Raw genomic sequence first — 18,529 nt, 5'->3', positions numbered from 1 at the left:
TTTTATAATGTATTCAAGTTTAGAATTGTAATGGATGTTTTTTGTTTTTCGGTATCCTGGCTACAAGGAAAACAGCCAACCTCCAAGGTCTACAATTTATACGTCATTCAGGGGTGAGAAAGTCTGGCCCATGAATCATGTAAGGCTCACAAAAACCATTTGGCCTGGCCCTGCCAAGGCAACTATAGGTGGGACTCAAAATTCAATAAATCTGTAACAGGCTGATTTTTAAGTTGATACTTTCATATGGCCAGTGAATGATGTCATAAATAACCAAATGGCCTTGGCAGAAAAAATGTATTTTTTAATTTATTTTTAATTTATTTGACAAGTAGTTATAGACAGTGAGAGAGAGAGAGAGACAGAGAGAAAGGTCGTCCTTCCGTTGGTTCATCCCCCAAATGGCCACTACAGCTGGAGCTATGCCCATTTGAAGCCAGGAACCAGGTGCTTCTTCCTGGTCTCCCATGCAGGTGCAGGGCCCAAGCACTTGGGCCATCCTCCACTGCCCTCCCGGGCCACAGCAGAGAGCTGGACCGGAAGAGGAGTAGCCAGGACTAGAACCCAGCGCCCATATGGGATGCCGGCACCACATGCTGAGGATCAAGCAAGTGAGCCACGGTGCCAGCCCCTCAAAATGTATTTTAAATTAAAGTAAACACATTCTGTTCCCTACAATAAACATTTTCTTTTACTTGTTTTTGATTAAAAGGTAAAATGTATTAGCTTAGCAACTAACTCTAAAAGAATATAGTAGCAGGAACCTAAAATATATTAGGAAACTTTTTTTTTGCTTTATATAGATTAATACCAGCAGAAATAAGAATAGCTAATAAAATGCTTACTATATGCCAGGCACTGTTCCAAGTATTAGCTATGAAATAAATATTACTTTTACAGACTGAGGCCCAGAAAATTGGTATAGTTTGCTATAACCATTAGTCAGGAGGAGGTCAGGTGGAATTTGAGGCCACAAAGTCTGGCTCCAGAGTCTGTGCTCTCAGTCGCTACCACCTCTTGATAGAGTACACCTGTATGAATTTTACTTCCAAATGAGACCCTTTCCCTGCTCACCAAGTTTTAGGATCTCTGGGATCCTTGGGTCACCCTAAATTGAATATTCCTTAATCCTATTAATTTTCTTGAAAGTTTTTATCAATTCTTGTTGATTCAGATTTTATTACTAGGTTTAACCAAGCCTCAAGGTGTTTCTGAATTTGCATGTTTTACTTCTGCTTCTTTTATTTCCTTCTTGCAAACAGGACATGCTGCCTCAAAGCCAGATGTGATTACCTTATTGGAGCAAGGGCGAGAGCCTTGTACGGTGGCAAGGGTTGTGACAGCAAGACCATACCCAGGTGAGTGAGGACTCATCAGTCAAGTGGAAGTTATCATTGCCAGGAAAAGCCAGCTGTTTAGGGAGAATGCCCTGGCTTTATAATCTGGAAATTTCTCTTCTGAGGCCTCAGGCCCAAAGGCTCAAGACAGGGAAGGAAACAGGCTTTCTTAGCATAAACTACCAAAACAGTGTCATCTTGGCACCGAGTTATCACTGTCCATGTTTTTCCCCCCTCCCCTCCTAACAGCCTCTTATTTCAATAAAGAGAATGTCCCTTTTCTTTTTCAGTACAACCATTTGCTTTTCATCCTATTTTCTTTGCGTCCTTATGTGCTTGTTTCCAATGCCTAAAAGTTCACTCCTTCACCTATTCAGCATGTATTTACCGAGTGCACATTCAGAGCCAGGCACAGTGCCAGATACTCTCAATACATTCATCAGCAAGGCCAAGACCTCCTCACACCATTGAGATTGCCTTGGTCGTTATGCGAGAGATGCAACTAACTATAAATAAATGAACGGATAATATAACATTAAACAATGATGCTTGTATGAAGGTATGCAAGGCAAGGGGACAGAGGTGGGTCAGGGTTAATTTAGGTGGGGTGCTCAAGGAAAGCTTTTTTATTTTTAAAGATGTATTTATTTCCTTGAAAGTCAGAGTTACACAGTGAGAGAAGGAGAGCCAGAGAGAGAGAGAGAGAGAGAGAGAGAGAGAGACAAGTCTTCCATCCGCTGGTTCATTCTCCGATTGGCCGCAACGACTGGAGCTGTGCCCATCTGAAGCCAGGAGCCAGGAGCTTCTTCCGGGTCTCCCACATGGGTGCAGGGGCCCAAGGACTTGGGCCATCTTCTACTGCTTTCCCAGGCCATAGCAGAGAGTAGGATCAGAAGTGGAGCAGCCATATGGGATGCTGGCACTGCAGGTGGCGGCCCCACACACTACACCACAGTGCTGGCTCCAGAAAGTTTTTCTAAGGAGGGGCTGTCTTAATCCACTTGAGTATTTAGGAAAGGACCATGCTATGTCTAGTGAAGAATGAACTTTGTGTGTTTGAGGCACAGCAAGATGTTCAAAGAAGATTTGAAGGGGGAAGAATTGTTAATTGTAAGTATAGAATTGAGCAGGGGCCCTATCTTATATAGTTTTATCACAGTGAGAAATTTTATTCATAGCCATAATCTGTTTTAAAATAATCACTATAGATGCTCTGTAGGGAATATACAAGGTTAGAAGTAGGAAGATGAGTTGAAAGACTCTTTCAGAGGTCTAGACTAGCAGTGATACAGGCTTGCTGAGGAGTGGTGGGAAGATGCTGTGTTGCTCTTATGTTCTGAAAGTAGGGCAACAAACATGCATGGGGTGTGGGAAAAAAAGGAAATTGACGATCATAGGAGATCATATCTTTATGTAAGCAGAATAGTGCACATAATGTACTATAATGGGCAGATGGGAAATATAGCTTGGAGAATGGAAAGAGAGTCCTGTTTCAGATACATTACACTTAAGATGCCTATGAATTACTCAAGGTGGAGGTGTTGAGTAGGCAGCTGAAGAAGCAAATACAGCACTCATGGAGAGGTTAGTACTATTTATAGAAACTTGGACATATATCAGTGGGACTGGAAAAATCACTTAGGCCTGATCTGACCCACTGACTCCTTTTGGAAATAAAGTTTTACTGGAATATAGCCACATGTATCTATTTACACACATTTTGTTTGGTAGAGTTGAGCAGTTGAAACAGAAACAATGTGGCCCACAAAGCCTATGGTACTGACCATCCAGCTCTTTATAGAAAAAGTTTGCTGACCCCTCCCCTAGGGAATGAATGAATATGTGCTGATAGAATGAAGAAGGCCAGATGAGCCAGGGGCTCTGTTTAGAGAAGGAAGAGAAGGGAGCCAGTAGACTGAGAACAAGCACTCCTGAAGGAAGAAGACAATGTTTCAGGCAGGAGGAAGTGTCCATCTACGAGGAAGACTTGGCAGGAAGGAAGTTGGCTGTGACTGTGTCAGCGGGTCAACGTTTCAGTGGACTCTGTGGTGCAAGCTTGCTAGATATGTCTCAAAGAGAACTGGAGGTGAGGCAGTGCTGATGTTGAGATAGAAAATGTCTTTAATGGGAATTTTGTTAGGAAGAGAACTAGTGACAAGATTAGTAGCTAGACAGTGATATAGGATATCAGAGCATATTTCAAGATACGAGATTTTCAGGTAAGAATGATTCCATCTAAGGGAGAAAATGTAGTAGAGGGAAGGATAAATATGGGAATTGGAAAAGGGGATAGGAATGGGTGCACAACAGGAATTAAGAGAGAGAACTGCGGATGCAACTATGAATGCAGATGACTGATTGATGTGACAAAGGAAAGATTACTCATTTCTTTTCAATGCTTGGTTTTAATTGGAGGGCTAAGGAAGATCATGAGCTTAGAACTGGAAGAGATGATGAAAGAGATGAAGGAAGAGTTGCCTGTTTGAAGTACAAGACACTATTCTTTAATGTTTGTTTACATGCATTTCAATGGCTTGTTCACTTTTTATTTTCTCAGTCAGCAATTAACAATAGTAACAGTTAACATTTAACTGATTATTTACTCTATATGAAGTGTTATTCAAAGCATTTTATATTTGAGAGTACTTCAAAATTTTCATGGGAAATGAAATTAAAAGATAAGCTTATTTTTGTGCAAAAAAATTTGAAATTCATGCCTTGTTTTTTAATAATACACATTTTCCTTGAACTTTTTTTTTTTTAAGATTTATTTGAAAGGCAGAGTTACAGAGAGAGAGGGAGAGACAGAGAGAGAGGTTTTCCATCCACTGGTTCACTCCCCAAAATGGCCGCACTTGCCAGAGTTGGGCCAGGCTAAAACCAGGAGCTAAGAGCTTCATCCAGGATCTCCCACATGGGTGTTAAGGGCCCAAGTCTGGGCCATCTTCTGTTGCTTTCCCAGGCGCATTAGCAGGGAGCTGGATCAGAAGTGGAGCAGCCCAGACTCAAACCAGCACCTATATGGAATGTCAGCATTGCAGGTGGCGACTTTACCAGCTACGCCACAATGCCGGCCCCTCCTTGAACTCTTTGAAGTCTTCTCATACACATAAGTATACATTATCTAATACAATACTATTATGATATTTTGAATAAAGTACAGTTTGTTAAATAAATTAAGAGTTTTTTTTTAAAGATTTATTTGAAAGTCAATATTATAGAAAGAAAGGGAAAAAGATGGATTTTCTATCTGCTGGTTCCCTCACTCCCCTGATAGCTACAATGGCTGGGACTGGTTCAAGCCAAAACCAGGAACCAGGAGCTTCATCTGGGTCTCCCATGTAGGAGGCAGAGTCCCAAGTACTTGGGCCATCTTCCACTGCTTTTCTCAGGCCATTAGCAGAAAGCTGGATGGGAAGTGGAGCAGCCAGTTCATGAAACTGGCACCCACATGGGATGCCACTGTCTTTACCTGCTATGTGGTGGCTTTACCTGCTATGTCATAACACTGGCCCCATTATTCCAATATTTATTGCAGTGTTCAGACACTGTTTTGCTTAAGTTCCTCACTCCACCCCCATTTTTTTTTTACACTTAAAACAGTTAGAGAAAACTTCCTCTCTATTTCAAATTGCACCTGATTTATGTAGATGTTTTTAGATTCTGCCCTTCTCTGCATTACCACTCTCCAGCTTTCATTTAATATATCTTTTTAATCAATATTTATTTATTTATTTGAAAGGCAGAGCGACAAAGATGAAGAGACTGAGAGAGATCTTCCATCCACTGGTTCACTCCCCAGTGGCCACAACAGCCAGGACTGGGCCAAGCCAAAGCCAGGAACGAGGAACTCCATCTTAGTCTCCCACATGGGTCTCACGGGCCCAAGTACTTGAGCCACCTTCCGTTGCCTTCCCAGGAACATTAACAGGAATGTGGGCCGGTGCGGCGGCTCACTAGGCTAATCCTCCGCCTAGCGGCGCCGGCACACCGGGTTCTAGTCCCGGTCGGGGCGCCGGATTCTGTCCCGGTTGCCCCTCTTCCAGGCCAGCCCTCTGCTGTGGCCAGGGAGTGCAGTGGAGGATGGCCCAAGTGCTTGGGCCCTGCACCCCATGGGAGACCAGGAAAAGCACCTGGCTCCTGGCTCCTGCCATCGGATCAGCGCGGTGCGCCGGCCGCAGCGCGCCAGCCGCGGCGGCCATTGGAGGGTGAACCAACGGCAAAGGAAGACCTTTCTCTCTGTCTCTCTCTCTCTCACTGTCCACTCTGCCTGTCAAAAAAAATAAATAAATAAATAAAAAAAATAACAGGAATGTGGATTGGAAGCGTAGCAGCTAGGACTCCAGTTGGCACTCCAAGACATGATGCTGGCATCACAAGCAGCAGCTTAAACCACTGTGTCACAACACTGGCCCCTTAATGTATCTTTTTAAATAGATTCCGTTGGGGTGGCTGTTGTGGCATAGTTGGTTAATTTACCACCTGCAATGCCCACATCCTTTATCTGAGTGCTGGTTTGAGTCCCAGTTCCTCTGCTTCTGGTCTAGCTTCCTACTAATGTGTTCTGGGAAGCAGTATATGACGGCTCAAGTCCTTGGGCCCCTACTGCCCATGTGGAAGACCTTGATGGTGTTCCAGGCTCCTGATTTCAGCCAGCCCAGTTTTGGCTCTTGCAGGCATTTGGGGAATGAATCAGTTCACAGAAGATCAGTCTCCCTCCCTCCCTGTTGCTCTGCCTTTCAATTAAAAGTAAGTAAACAAACACACAAAAAAATAGATCCCCTGGCACTGTAAATTTCCTGGCCATTTACCCATACTATTTAATTATTCTTTTTCTGAAGTTGTGAAGTTTTCTTGTTCTTAAAAAAACTGTTCAGTATGGCACGTAACCTGTAATAATACATAAAAAGTCATTCAGATACTCGTCCATAAAGTATAAGAATGATTGGTTGTAGATGTAAGTGAACAGAAGGGAAGTCTGGGAAATTTATGAAGGAAGTAGAGTGAGCAATCCAATAGGATGGTTGAATAACTGTAAAACTCAACTGAATACATGTAATTGATGCGGATCTCTATAGAGAGTAAGCAATGAAAAACAGTGGTAGACACATTTCTGTTTAATTGGGCAGCTGTTTAAAGAATGATTAAATAGCACAAGGACCCTTTTCTTTTTATTCATTTGGCTAAGCTACCTTGGATTTACGTTTGTTATGATCTGTAAAGGAAGTAAGGAAGGAAAGAGTGCATTTAATCTCTGTAGTGAATTTTTGGAGTTTAAAGGTAGGGAGAAATACGTGATTCTTCAAAAACTATAGAAATTAGGTTATTGTCATCAATATTCAGTTGTCTCACAGAGTGATTTATCGTTGTATTATGAGTATCTGCCTTGAGTCTTATCATATTTCCTTTCTTTAAAATATAATTTCTGGGCCGGCGCCGCGGCTCACTAGGCTAATCCTCTGCCTTGTGGTGCCGGCACAATGGGTTCTAGTCCCGGTTGGGGCGCCGGATTCTGTCCCGGTTGCCCCTCTTCCAGGCCAGCTCTCTGCTATGGCCAGGGAGTGCAGTGGAGGATGGCCCAGGTGCTTGGGCCCTGCACCCCATGGGAGACCAGGAGAAGCACCTGGCTCCTGCCATCGGATCAGCGTGGTGCGCTGGCCACGGCGGCCATTGGAGGGTGAACCAACGGCAAAAGGAAGACCTTTCTCTCTGTCTCTCTCTCACTGTCCACTCTGCCTGTCAAAAAAAATATATATATATATAATTTCCTTTCTGTAATTACTTAATACCTGCTATGTGCTAGATTACATCTTCCTTAGAGAAACTTTAGGAATCAGAAAATAAACATAAGAGCAGAAAATCAATGGCTATGCATTTGAAAATTGTGAAATGAAATAAAGAAACTGATGCTGGAACAGAAAATAAAGGATAAAGACTGACTGACAGCCAGTAGCCCTGTCTGTGTAAGAGATGTTTAACCTAATATTGAAGGATGACGAGGAGTGAAGGATGAAGAGGAATCAGCCTTTCACAGAGCCAGGACAGATCATTTTTAGGAAATGAAACAGCATGTACAAATCTGTATTGTATCAGCAAGGTCACAGAAAAATCTAGAAGCTGAGTAGAAAAAGCTGTCATAGAGAGTGAGGAGCACAGTGCCTTTGAAAGAGTTTTTTAAGTAATCTGTGGTGACATGTTTTGGATTTTATTCTGAGAATAAAGGAAAACAACTAATATTGTTAAATGGAGATTCTCAAACTTTGATAATCTCTTTCAGAACAATCTAGTGTAATTAAAAAATTAAGATACTCAGCTCCTCCTATAGATCTTTACTTGATCTAGAGTGGTATCAGAATAGTAGTATTGGCCGGCGCCGCGGCTCACTAGGCTAATCCTCCACCTTGCGGCGCCGGCACACCGAGTTCTAGTCCCGGTCGGGGCGCCGGATTCTGTCCCGGTTGCCCCTCTTCCAGCCCAGCTCTCTGCTGTGGCCCGGGAGTACAGTGGAGGATGGCCCAAGTGCTTGGGCCCTGCACCCCATGGGAGACCAGGAGAAGCACCTGGCTCCTGCCTTCAGATCAGCGTGGTGTGCAGGCTGCAGTGGCCATTGGAGGGTGAACCAACGGCAAAGGAAGACCTTTCTCTCTGTCTCTCTCTCACTGTCCACTCTGCCTGTCAAAAAAAAAAAAAAAAAAAAAAAGAATAGTAGTATTTATAACAAATTCCCCAGATAATTCTTAACCACACCAACATTTCAGAATCATTGGATGTAAACTATTTTCCATATCATCACAATCTTATATAATCCCTCATTCTCTAAGATCATATTGCCTGAGTTCAAATTACATAACTATATTATAAAGTTCCTTAAGCCGTTTACTTCTAATGAAAACATTCGTCTCCTATTTTGAAGATAGATGCTTTATCTTTACATGGCTACAGGAAAATAATCTTTGTTTGCTTTTTTGTTTTTTTCAGGTTTGTTCCCCAGGACTGAGAATAAGAGGTTAGCTCCAGAAAATGGCAGTTGTGAAATTGGTTTATCCAACTGGGAGAAAATAAAAAGAAGTAAAACCTTTGACTTTAAAGGACCCACTTTGAGGAAGGATTGGGAGAGCAAACGTGAGTGTGAAGGACGACAGGAAGCTCAAGAAGGATATTGCAGTCCAATGAAAATCAGCAATGACAAAGAGCCAACATCTCAAAACAATACGTCTTTTCCTCTAAATGACAGAGAACATGGAAAAACCTTTAGTTGTGACTCCAACGTAGTTCAACATAAGAAAATTCATTCTGATGAGAAACATCATGATTGTAAAGAATGTGGGAATACTTTTAATAGTGGCTACCAACTTACTCTGCATCAGAAAATCCATACTGGGGAAAAACCCTACGAGTGCAAGGAATGTGGGAAGGTCTTTAGTCGTAACTATCAGCTTACTCTGCATCAGAGGTTCCATACGGGGGAGAAACCCCACGAATGTCAAGAATGTGGGAAGGCCTTTAGTGTTCACTCACAGCTTAATCGACATCGGAGAATTCATACTGGCCAAAAACCCTATATGTGTAAGGAATGTGATAAGGGCTTTTTCAGTCATTTAGAGATTATTCAGCATGAGAGGATCCATACTGGTGAGAAACCTTACGAATGTAAAGAATGTGGAAAAGCTTTTCGGCTTGGCTTCTACCTTACAGAACATCAGAAAGTTCATACGGGTGAGAAACCCTATGAATGTAAGGAGTGTGGGAAGGCCTTTGGTGCGTGTGGACAGCTTACCCGTCACCAGAAAATTCATACTGGTGCAAAACCATATGAATGTAAAGAATGTGGGAAGGCCTTTAGACTTGGTTTCTATCTTACTGAACACAGGAGAACACATACAGGTAAGAAACCTTATGAATGCAAGGACTGCGGGAAAACCTTTAATGTGCGTGGACAGCTTAATAGGCACAAGACAATTCACACTGGTGTAAAACTCTTTGAATGTGAAGTGTGCGGGAAGGCTTTCAGTTTTAGTGGTGACCTTAGAGTACATCACAGAATTCACACTGGTGAGAAACCATATGAATGTGAAGAGTGTGGGAAAGCCTTTATACTTCGCTCAGCCCTTACTGAACATCAGAGAATTCATACCGGTGTAAAGCCCTATGAATGTAAGGAATGTGGGAAGACTTTCAGAGGGCGCTCACAAATTAGTCTGCATAAGAAATTTCATACTGATGTAAAACCCTACAAATGTACACGCTGTGGGAAGACCTTTAGATTTGGGTTCTACCTTAGTGAACATCAGAGAATTCACACAGGTGAAAAGCCTTACGAATGTAAAGAATGTGGAAAGGCCTTCATTCGTAGAGGAAATCTTAAAGAGCACCTAAAAACTCATTCTGGTTTAAAACCCTATGAGTGTAAAGAATGTGGGAAGACTTTCAGTTGGCGTGGACAGTTTACACAACATCAAAAAATTCATACAGGTATAAAACCCTACAAATGTAAGGACTGTGGGAAGGACTTCAGTCGCAGTGGAGACCTTAGAATACATCAAAGAATTCATACTGGTGAAAAACCCTATGAGTGTAAAGAATGTGGAAAGGCGTTTAGGCTTAATTCACATCTTAATGAACATCAGAGAATTCATACTGGTGAGAAACCTTATAAGTGTAAGGTATGTAGTAAGGCCTTTAGACAACATTCACATCTTTATCAACATCAGAGAATTCATAACATAACCTAAGGTAAGAAACCAGGCATGTTTTTCAAGGTAACTTCAAAAAGCTGATGAAAAAAAAATGGAGTAAAAGATGCTTATTTTTGTGTAAAAATTGAAATCCATTCATGGTCTTCATAATATAAATTTTCCATGAACTTTTAATAACTAATATTTATAGGATATAATAATATAATATGGAATAATCATGCTAGATAGAAAGTCCGTCAATGTGTCAGTCTTTAGACATGTTAACTTAATAAATGTGTAAGAGCTTTCTAGTACCTCTTAGTTCTTGCTAAATCAAAAGAAATACTTGAAAATAAAAATTAATGTAAAAATTATGAGAAATTTGCTAGCAGTAATATATACTTATCATTGTTGCCTTTCCACTTCTCTTATTACCTGTGTGATGTGAGACAAAGCATTTACCTCTTGGTGCCTCAATTGTAAAATGATACTGTCCTCAAAGTGTGGTTAATGGTTTGTAATATGCATTTTCTGTAAAAAGTGTCCTTCATAATAATATTTTTTGAATATTGGACATTATTGTTTTTATTACCAGCAACATTACTCTTAGTGAATCCTTTAAATGCAGTAGACTTAACAATTTAGAAAAGCCACATTGTATTTGAGGAAATTCATCTTTGATAAAATTTGTATTAGGGGCCGGCGCAGCGGCTCACTAGGCTAATCCTCCGCCTTGCGGCACCGGCACAGCGGGTTCTAGTCCCGGTTGGGGCGCCGGATTCTGTCCCGGTTGCCCCTCTTCCAGGCCAGCTCTCTGCTGTGGCCAGGGAGTGCAGTGGAGGATGGCCCAGGTGCTTGGGCCCTGCACCCCATGGGAGACCAGGAGAAGCACCTGGCTCCTGCCATCGGATCAGCGCGGTGCGCCGGCCGCAGCGCGCCAGCCGCGGCGGCCATTGGAGGGTGAACCAACGGCAAAGGAAGACCTTTCTCTCTGTCTCTCTCTCTCACTGTCCACTCTGCCTGTCAAAAAAAAAAAAAATAGTATTAGGGACTGAATGTTCAAAATTCTTATGTTGAAGCCCTAATCCCACTGTGATAATATTTGGAGGTGGGGCCTGTGGGAAGTAACTGGGTCACGAGTGGAGCCCTTATCAATGCGATTAATGCCCTTATTAGATGAGACCCAAGAGCTCACTGGCGCTCTCCAGCTCTCTAGTTCTGTCTGTAGCTCTCTTCCAACCATGTGAGGATACAGGGGGAAACCAACAGTTTGCAGCACAGAAGGAAGTCCTCAGGAGAACTGAAGTATGCTAGCACCCTGAACTTGGACTTCAGCTCCAGAAGTGTAAGAAAAAAATTCTGTTATTTATAAACCATTGAATCTCTGATATTTTGTTACATACCAGCCCAAACTAGGATGATTTATTTGAATATAGGACATGTGGAGATCTGAATTCAGACCTTGTTGCTCAAGTTCTACCAGACATTTAAAGCGGGAAAGAAACTCTAAAAATATAGTGAGTGAAGATGATAAGAATATAGTGGCTGGCATTGACATTTGGTGTAGCAATTAAAAATCTGCTTGGCTCTCCTGAATCCCATATCAGAGTGCCTGGGTTGGAATCCCGACTCTGCTCCTGATTCCGGCTTCCTGCTGATGCACACCCCTGGAGGCAGCATTTGGATCCCTGCTCCCCACATGGGAGACCCAGATTGAGTTCCAGGCTCGGCTTCAGCCTGGCCCAGCCCTGACTGTTGCAGGCATATGAGGAGTGAACCAGCAGATCAAAGATCTTTGTCTCTTTGCCTTTCAAATAAGTAAGTAAACTCCACTTTAAAAAATAATGAGGTACCAGGTAGAGGTATGAGGAATTTATGTATAATACTGTGGAAATTAAAAGGATTAAAAAAAAAGCTATCCACCTTGGGATTTTTTTAAACAAATCTGTTATGGAAATTTTCTGACAGAGAAACAGAATGCATTCTATACTAGCACCCATTTGAACATTTAATTTGCATATTTACTTTGGTTTTTAATAAAATATATTATTTTTACTGTACCATTTGTGAGTACAATATATATACACACATATATATCATATCACTTCACTCCTAAATAAATTGGTTTGTACCTCCTAAGAACTGCATATAATTGAAATAGTATAATCATACCTTAAAATTAATAATTTAATAGAATCTTATAATATCTACTGCATATTGAAACTTCCCCAATTGTTATAAGAATATATTTTATAGATATTTAACACTCTCTAGGATCATGCATTGTTATATTTGTTCTATCACTTTAAACAACCTCCCATCATTGTTTTGTGATACTAGCTTTTTGAACAGTCCATCATAGTTGTCTTAAGATACCCTGGACTTTTTCACTTGTGTAGTTCATTTCCTCATATTGTTCATTTTGTTCTTCTGTCTTCAAAATGGATCTTAAGTAGAAGCTTGATTTGATACTAGTTAAACATGTTTAGCAAGAACAAGTCATAGGTACAGAACAGTTCATACACACAATATATAATTCCAATTTGACCCATTATAAATGATGCTAAATTTGATCACTCATTAAGGTGGTAACTGCCAGATCTTTGTACTGTAAAGGTACATTATTGTCTTTTAAGTTAGTTAAGTAATTGGGTGATAATTTGCATCTCCTTTTAGAAATTTATAATCACCCATATGTTATATTATACAGGCTTGGATTAAAGTGATAATCAAAATTTAAATGATAAACTTCAGAAAGGAATGCTAATGACACGTGAGATGTGGCCAATTAATGCACTTTAATGCACACAGAAAAGCACAATTGAGTACAGAATATTTTGTTCTCCTTACCTTCAGCACCCACTGGAATACCTTTTATGTAATAGGTACTTGATAAAACTTAGGAAAAAATTAAATATTAAACTCAAGAAAAAAGTGATACAAAATAAGGTGAATGCCAAAAGAAGGAAGTAGTTAATAAAATTAAAATTAGATATTAATAAGAAAAATGAACAGTAAGCTAATGGACTTAATCTAATTTTTTCCTAATTTGACAAAAAGGAAAAAAACAAAATTGCACACAACTATAGTGTAATGAATAACTAAAGGGACTTTGCCACAGATATGGATATCACCTTTTGAAATTATGAGAAAATTCTACTCTATATTCCACATCAATAGATTATTTTCCAGAAAATATACTATACTAAAATTAACAAAACAATCAAGCATGAATTATCTAGTAAACTAACAGGAAAATTAAACCTAACTCAGGTTATCTTACACAACCATACAGTCTGCTAGCACAATTTGGTAGCACACTACATTTTAACCAGATTAAAAATGTCAAGGGAATAATCCTTACCAGGATTTTCTCAGTTCATGCTGCATGGCTGACATCATCCAACTGTAAAAAGTAAAATCTAAATGAGTTCCAATTAAAGAAAAAAGTCAAATACTAAATAAAATGTCAGCAAAATGATGTATATGATGTCTAGGCACTAGAATTTTCTAGATCTGGATATTTCCAGCATAAGTGACAGAAAAAGAATTTATCTTTTATCTGATATCTTTTAGATTTATTCTCTTAGATATATTTAGTTATGGGGTCGGCACTGTGGCATAGAGGGTTAAGCTTCCGCCTGCAGTGCCGGCATCCCATATGGGCACCAGTTCTAGTCCTGGCTGCTCTACTTCTAATCCAGCTCCCTGCTGAGGCACCTGGGAAAAGCAGTAGAAAATGGCTCTGCTCCTTCGGCCCCTGCATCCCTGGGGACTCTGTGAAGACCTGGGTGAGGCTTCTGGCTCCTGGCTTAGGCCTGGCCCAGCCCCAAGAGTTGTAGCCATTTGGGGAGTAAATCAGTGGATGAAGATTTCTTCCCCCTCCCCGTAACTCTGCCTTTCAAATGAATAAATAAATCTTTTTTAAAAAGATATATTTAATTGTGATATTGTCTCAGTTTTATTAACGCTAAAAAACACTTCCCTTGGCCATTTTAGCATTTTGAAAATGATGCAATTTTACAGTCAATACTATCTTCTTTTTTTTTTTTTTTTTTTTTTGACAGGCAGAGTGGACAGTGAGAGAGAGAGACAGAGAGAAAGGTCTTCCTTTGCCGTTGGTTCACCCTCCAATGGCTGCCGCACCGTGCTGATCTGATGGCAGGAGCCAGGTGCTTCTCCTGGTCTCCCATGGGGTCAGGGCCCAAGCACTTGGGCCATCCTCCACTGCACTCCCTGGCCACGGCAGAGAGCTGGCCTGGAAGAGGGGCAACCGGGACAGAATCCAGCGCCCCGACCGGGACTAGAACCCGTTGTGCCGGCGCCACAAGGCAGAGGATTAGCATATTGAGCCGCGGCGCCGGCCCATCAATACTATCTTATAATTGCATAGGGCTAAATACCAGCCAAGATGTCTTCCTGTGAAAAACTTTATTGATTTTTTTGTGGTAAGATCAACATTGTGCCAATATCAAAGCATTTAATATCTGATGGAATATGGGATATGTACACATATATATGCAAACCAAACACAAGGACTTACTTAATTTAATTCTTTTTTTTTTTTTTAAGATTTTATTTCTTTGAAAGGCAAAGTTAGAAAGAGAGGAGGAGAGAAAAGAGAGAGAGGTCACTCCCTAAAAAGCTGCAATGGCCAGGAGCTCAACCTTTTCCCCAGTCTCCCAAGTGGGTATAGGGGCCCAAGGACTTGAGCCATCTCCCACTGCTTTCCCTGGTGCATTAGCAGGGAGCTGGATCAGAAGTGGAGCAGCCGGGTCTGGAACCGTTGACCATATGGGATGCCAGCATCGCAGGCAGACACTTAACCTGCTATACTACAATACCAACCCCAAATTTAATTCTTTTTAAAAATAATTTTCTGAAAATAGCTTCCTGGACAAAGGCATTTTAATATTCTCAATAGGGGGCTGGCACTGTGGCGCAGCAGGTTAAAACCCTGGCCTGAAGTGCCGGCATCCCATATGGGCACCGGTTTTAGTTCTGGCTGCTCCTCCTCCAATCCAGCTCTCTGCTATGGCCTGAGAAAGCAATAGAGGATGGCCCAAGTCCTTGGGCCCCTGCCCCCGCATGGGAGACCCGGAAGAGGCTCCTGGCTTCTGACTTTGGATCAGCTCAGCCCCGGCCATTGCGGCCAATTGGGGAGTGAACCAGCAGATGGAAGACCTCTCTCTGTCTCTACCCCTCTCTGTAACTCTGTCTTTCAAATAAATAAATCTTAAAAAAAAATAAAGGAGAATCTTTTAAAAAATATATTCTCAATAAATTTTAGTAAATGGTATTGGAACTATTACTTACATATGCATGTACACATACATTTAAATAGTTTCTAAAAATTTAAGGAACTTTTGAGAAATGGAGAATATCTGAAACACAGGAAGCACTTGCCATTAGATCATCTAAGGAAGTCAGAAAGCAAAACGATCGTGGATGCCACTTTAACATAGTAAGGGTGATTATGGTCTAGGATTTGTCATAGGAATAAGAGTGGAGGCAGTGAAAATAGAGATATTGGTTACTTGGGGGAAGTAATTTAACCTAGTGCATCACTTTTCTTTAAACTGGCTAGCAAATACTGTTCTCTGATTTCAAGAGCACTATGGGAGACCAGAGCATGGTGCTGCATTGAGAAAACAGGAGCTTCCCTTAATCCTAAGGAAAGTCAGCAAGGAACTGTGCAGTCTTCTAACAAACCTGCTGCTACCCTATAACTCCCTAAAAACAGATCAGAGTACCAGTCAGAGCAGGACATCCTATTCTACACTGAAGCAGACTACATCAAAAGGATCCTCAGCTATGTAACTTGAGCATATATCAGAATCATCAACATTTCGGGAGGAAAAAGGCTGACTCCCATAGAAAAGGGGAAGAAACGTGATTGGAAATACTACCAAGGCAACAATACACTGAACAGGAATTTAGAATAAGTATGAATGACATTCTTGAAAAAATATGATGGGATATGGCACATCTCTACAACAGCAACAGTGAGAGATAACATAAATTATTTTTTTAAAAAGATTTATTTACTTATTTGAAAGGCAGAGTTAGAGGCAGAGAGAGAGAGAGAGAGAAAGAGAGAGATACTTCATCTGCTGACTCACTCCCCAAATGGCCAGAGCTTGGGTCTCCCACGTGGCTGCAGGAGCCTAAGGACTCAGGCCTTCTTCCACTGTTTTCCCAGGCACATTAGCAGGGAGCTAGATCAGAAGTGGAGCAGCCAGGATTAGAACCGGCACCCATATGGGATGCCAACACTGCAGGCAGTGGCTTTACCCACAACGCCACAGCACTGGCTATGCAAATTATTATTTTTGAAAAGCAGAATTACAGAGAGAGAGAGGGAGAGACACAGAGAGATCTTCCATCCCTTGGCTCATTCTCCAAATGGCCGCAACAGTCGAGGCTGGGCCAGGCCAAAGCCGGGAATTTCTTCCAGGTCTCCCACATGGGTACAGGAGCCTAAGGACTTGGGCCATCTTCCACTACTTTCCCAGGCCCAGCAGCAGGGAGCAGGATCAGAAGTGGAGCAGCTGGGACTTGAACCAATGCCCATATGGAATGCCAGTGTCATAGGCGTGGCTTTACCTGCTAGGCCAGAACACCAGCCCTAACAAATTATTCAGTTGTCCTTGTGAAAATAAAAACTTCAATTGAAGGAATTTCCTTTCTAGAACGATGGAATAGGCTTCTCCCACTAAGTATAGCTAACTAAAAACCCTGGATATTACAGAACTGTGGAGTGGCTGGGACTTGAAGCAATTCATCATGTGCAAGGTATCCTCAATAAGACTAATGGTTGACTTCTTGGTGGGAACTATGGAGGCCGGAAAGAAGCAGAATGAGAGTGCTCAAAGGAAAAAGAAAATACTGTCAACCAAGAATTCTACATCTGCAAAACAGGAGTGAAATAATCTAAATCATATTTAGATTTTAAAACAAACTGAACCAAAAAACAAATCCCGAATGAATACTGATGGACCAGTTCGTTTGTTTGTTTGTTCTTTCTCTCTTCTCTTCTCTCTCTCTCTCTCTCTCTCTCTCTTTCTTTCTTTCTCAGGCAGAGTTAGACAGTGAGAGAGAGAGAAACAGAAAGAAAGGTCTTCCTTTTTCCATTGGTTCAGCCCCCAAGTGGCCACGATGGCCAGCGAGTTGCAGCCAGCGTGCTGCACTGATCCGGGACAGAATCCAGCGCCCCAACCAGGACTAGAACCCCGGGGTGCCGGCGCCGCAGGCAGAGTATAAGCCTAGTGAGCCACAGCACCGGCCATGATGGACAAGAAATACTCTTGGGAGCTCTTTGGGATAAAATGGAATAAAAGGGCCATAGACAGTAATCCAAACCCACATAGAGATAACACAGCGTCAAGCATTGTGAAACAGCAGGTTGAGTCACCAGCTGTGACACCTGAATCACATATAAGCATGGGTTACAGTTCCAGCTGCTCCACTCCCGATCCAGCTCCCTGCAAATGAGCTTGAGAAAGCAGCAGATGATGGCCTGAGTACTTAGGCCCCTGCACCTTTGTGGGAGACCCTGGTGGGGTTCCAGGCTCCTGACTTTAGCTTGGCTGTTGTGGCCATTGGGGGAGTGAACCAGTGGATGGAAGTGTACTTTCTCTCTCTAACTCTGCCTTTTAAATAAATAAATAATTTTTTCAAAAAAATAAAGAACACAGGTAAAAATGACTACATATATAAATATAAAAACCAATATAAATGTATATTTGCTTAGTAACTCTTCTTTTCCTATATGCTTCAAGGACAACTGTAGACAACAATATGTCTAAGTCAATGTTGATGTGCACACAATGCTAAATATGTGATTTAGGACAATAAAAACATGGTGGCAGAATTATAAGTAAGCAGTGTGATGTGCTGATGAATCAAGTAGGCATTAATTCAAGCTAGGGGCAGGCATTTAGTCTGGCATTTAAGATGCTGGTGAAGGCACCCATGCTTCTCAGCTGAGCACCTGGGTTCCATTCCCAACTCTCACTCCTGACTCCAGTTTCCAGCTAATGCAGACTCTGGAAGAAAGCAATGGGGGCTGGAGTAACTGGATTCCTGCTATTCATGTGTAAGACCCTGATAACATTCCTGGCTCCCAGACTCAGCTTTCCCAGGCCATAGCAGAGAGCTGGATCGGAAGTGGAGTAGCCGGGACTCGAACCAGCGCCTATATGCGATGCCAGCACTGCAGGCAGCGGCTTTACCAGCTACAACACAGTGCCGGCCCCGAGACACAGATATTCTTTAAAAAGCTATTGTATTTTTACTGAATGATCTTGTTTCTTCCAGCTTTGAATATCTGAAACAACCTGCATGCTAAATTTAACTATGTATGTTGGACTACTGCCTAGATAAATATGACTAGGAGTTCCTGAGTGATGTCATGTGTATTGATGAGGATCTCATTGGTGTTGTTAATATTTCCCAGAAATGGGTCTGCTTTACTTAATACCTCCTAGTAATGATGTTCTTCAAAAATCTGCTGAA

The 18,529-nt window shown here is 41.7% G+C and overlaps 1 protein-coding gene and 1 long non-coding RNA gene across 4 annotated transcripts in view; one reads left to right on the top strand and one right to left on the bottom strand.

Annotated features, from left to right (window-relative positions):
* Nucleotides 1–10,584, top strand: part of LOC100347307 (uncharacterized) — a 29,296-nt gene extending 18,712 nt beyond the window's left edge. For both annotated transcript variants that reach the window (XM_002711482.6, XM_008257228.5), the window contains exons 5-6: nucleotides 1,263–1,358; nucleotides 8,316–10,584. In XM_002711482.6, coding sequence (XP_002711528.3) covers nucleotides 1,263–1,358; nucleotides 8,316–10,069 — 1,850 coding nt within the window. In that variant the 3' untranslated portion in view covers nucleotides 10,070–10,584. The remainder of the gene's footprint in view (nucleotides 1–1,262; nucleotides 1,359–8,315) is intronic.
* The window catches only part of LOC149120802 (uncharacterized), a 35,032-nt gene extending 21,598 nt beyond the window's left edge, over nucleotides 1–13,434 (bottom strand). For both annotated transcript variants that reach the window (XR_016224784.1, XR_016224783.1), the window contains exon 1: nucleotides 13,377–13,434. This is a non-coding gene — a long non-coding RNA (uncharacterized LOC149120802). The remainder of the gene's footprint in view (nucleotides 1–13,376) is intronic.
* Nucleotides 13,435–18,529: the final 5,095 nt, after the last annotated feature.

This window comes from Oryctolagus cuniculus, chromosome 18, assembly GCF_051225735.1.
Source record: "Oryctolagus cuniculus isolate XC-2025 breed Fujian yellow rabbit chromosome 18, ASM5122573v1, whole genome shotgun sequence".
In the NCBI taxonomy this organism is placed as follows: domain Eukaryota; kingdom Metazoa; phylum Chordata; class Mammalia; order Lagomorpha; family Leporidae; genus Oryctolagus; species Oryctolagus cuniculus.
This window is presented reverse-complemented; position numbering and strand designations above follow the sequence as displayed.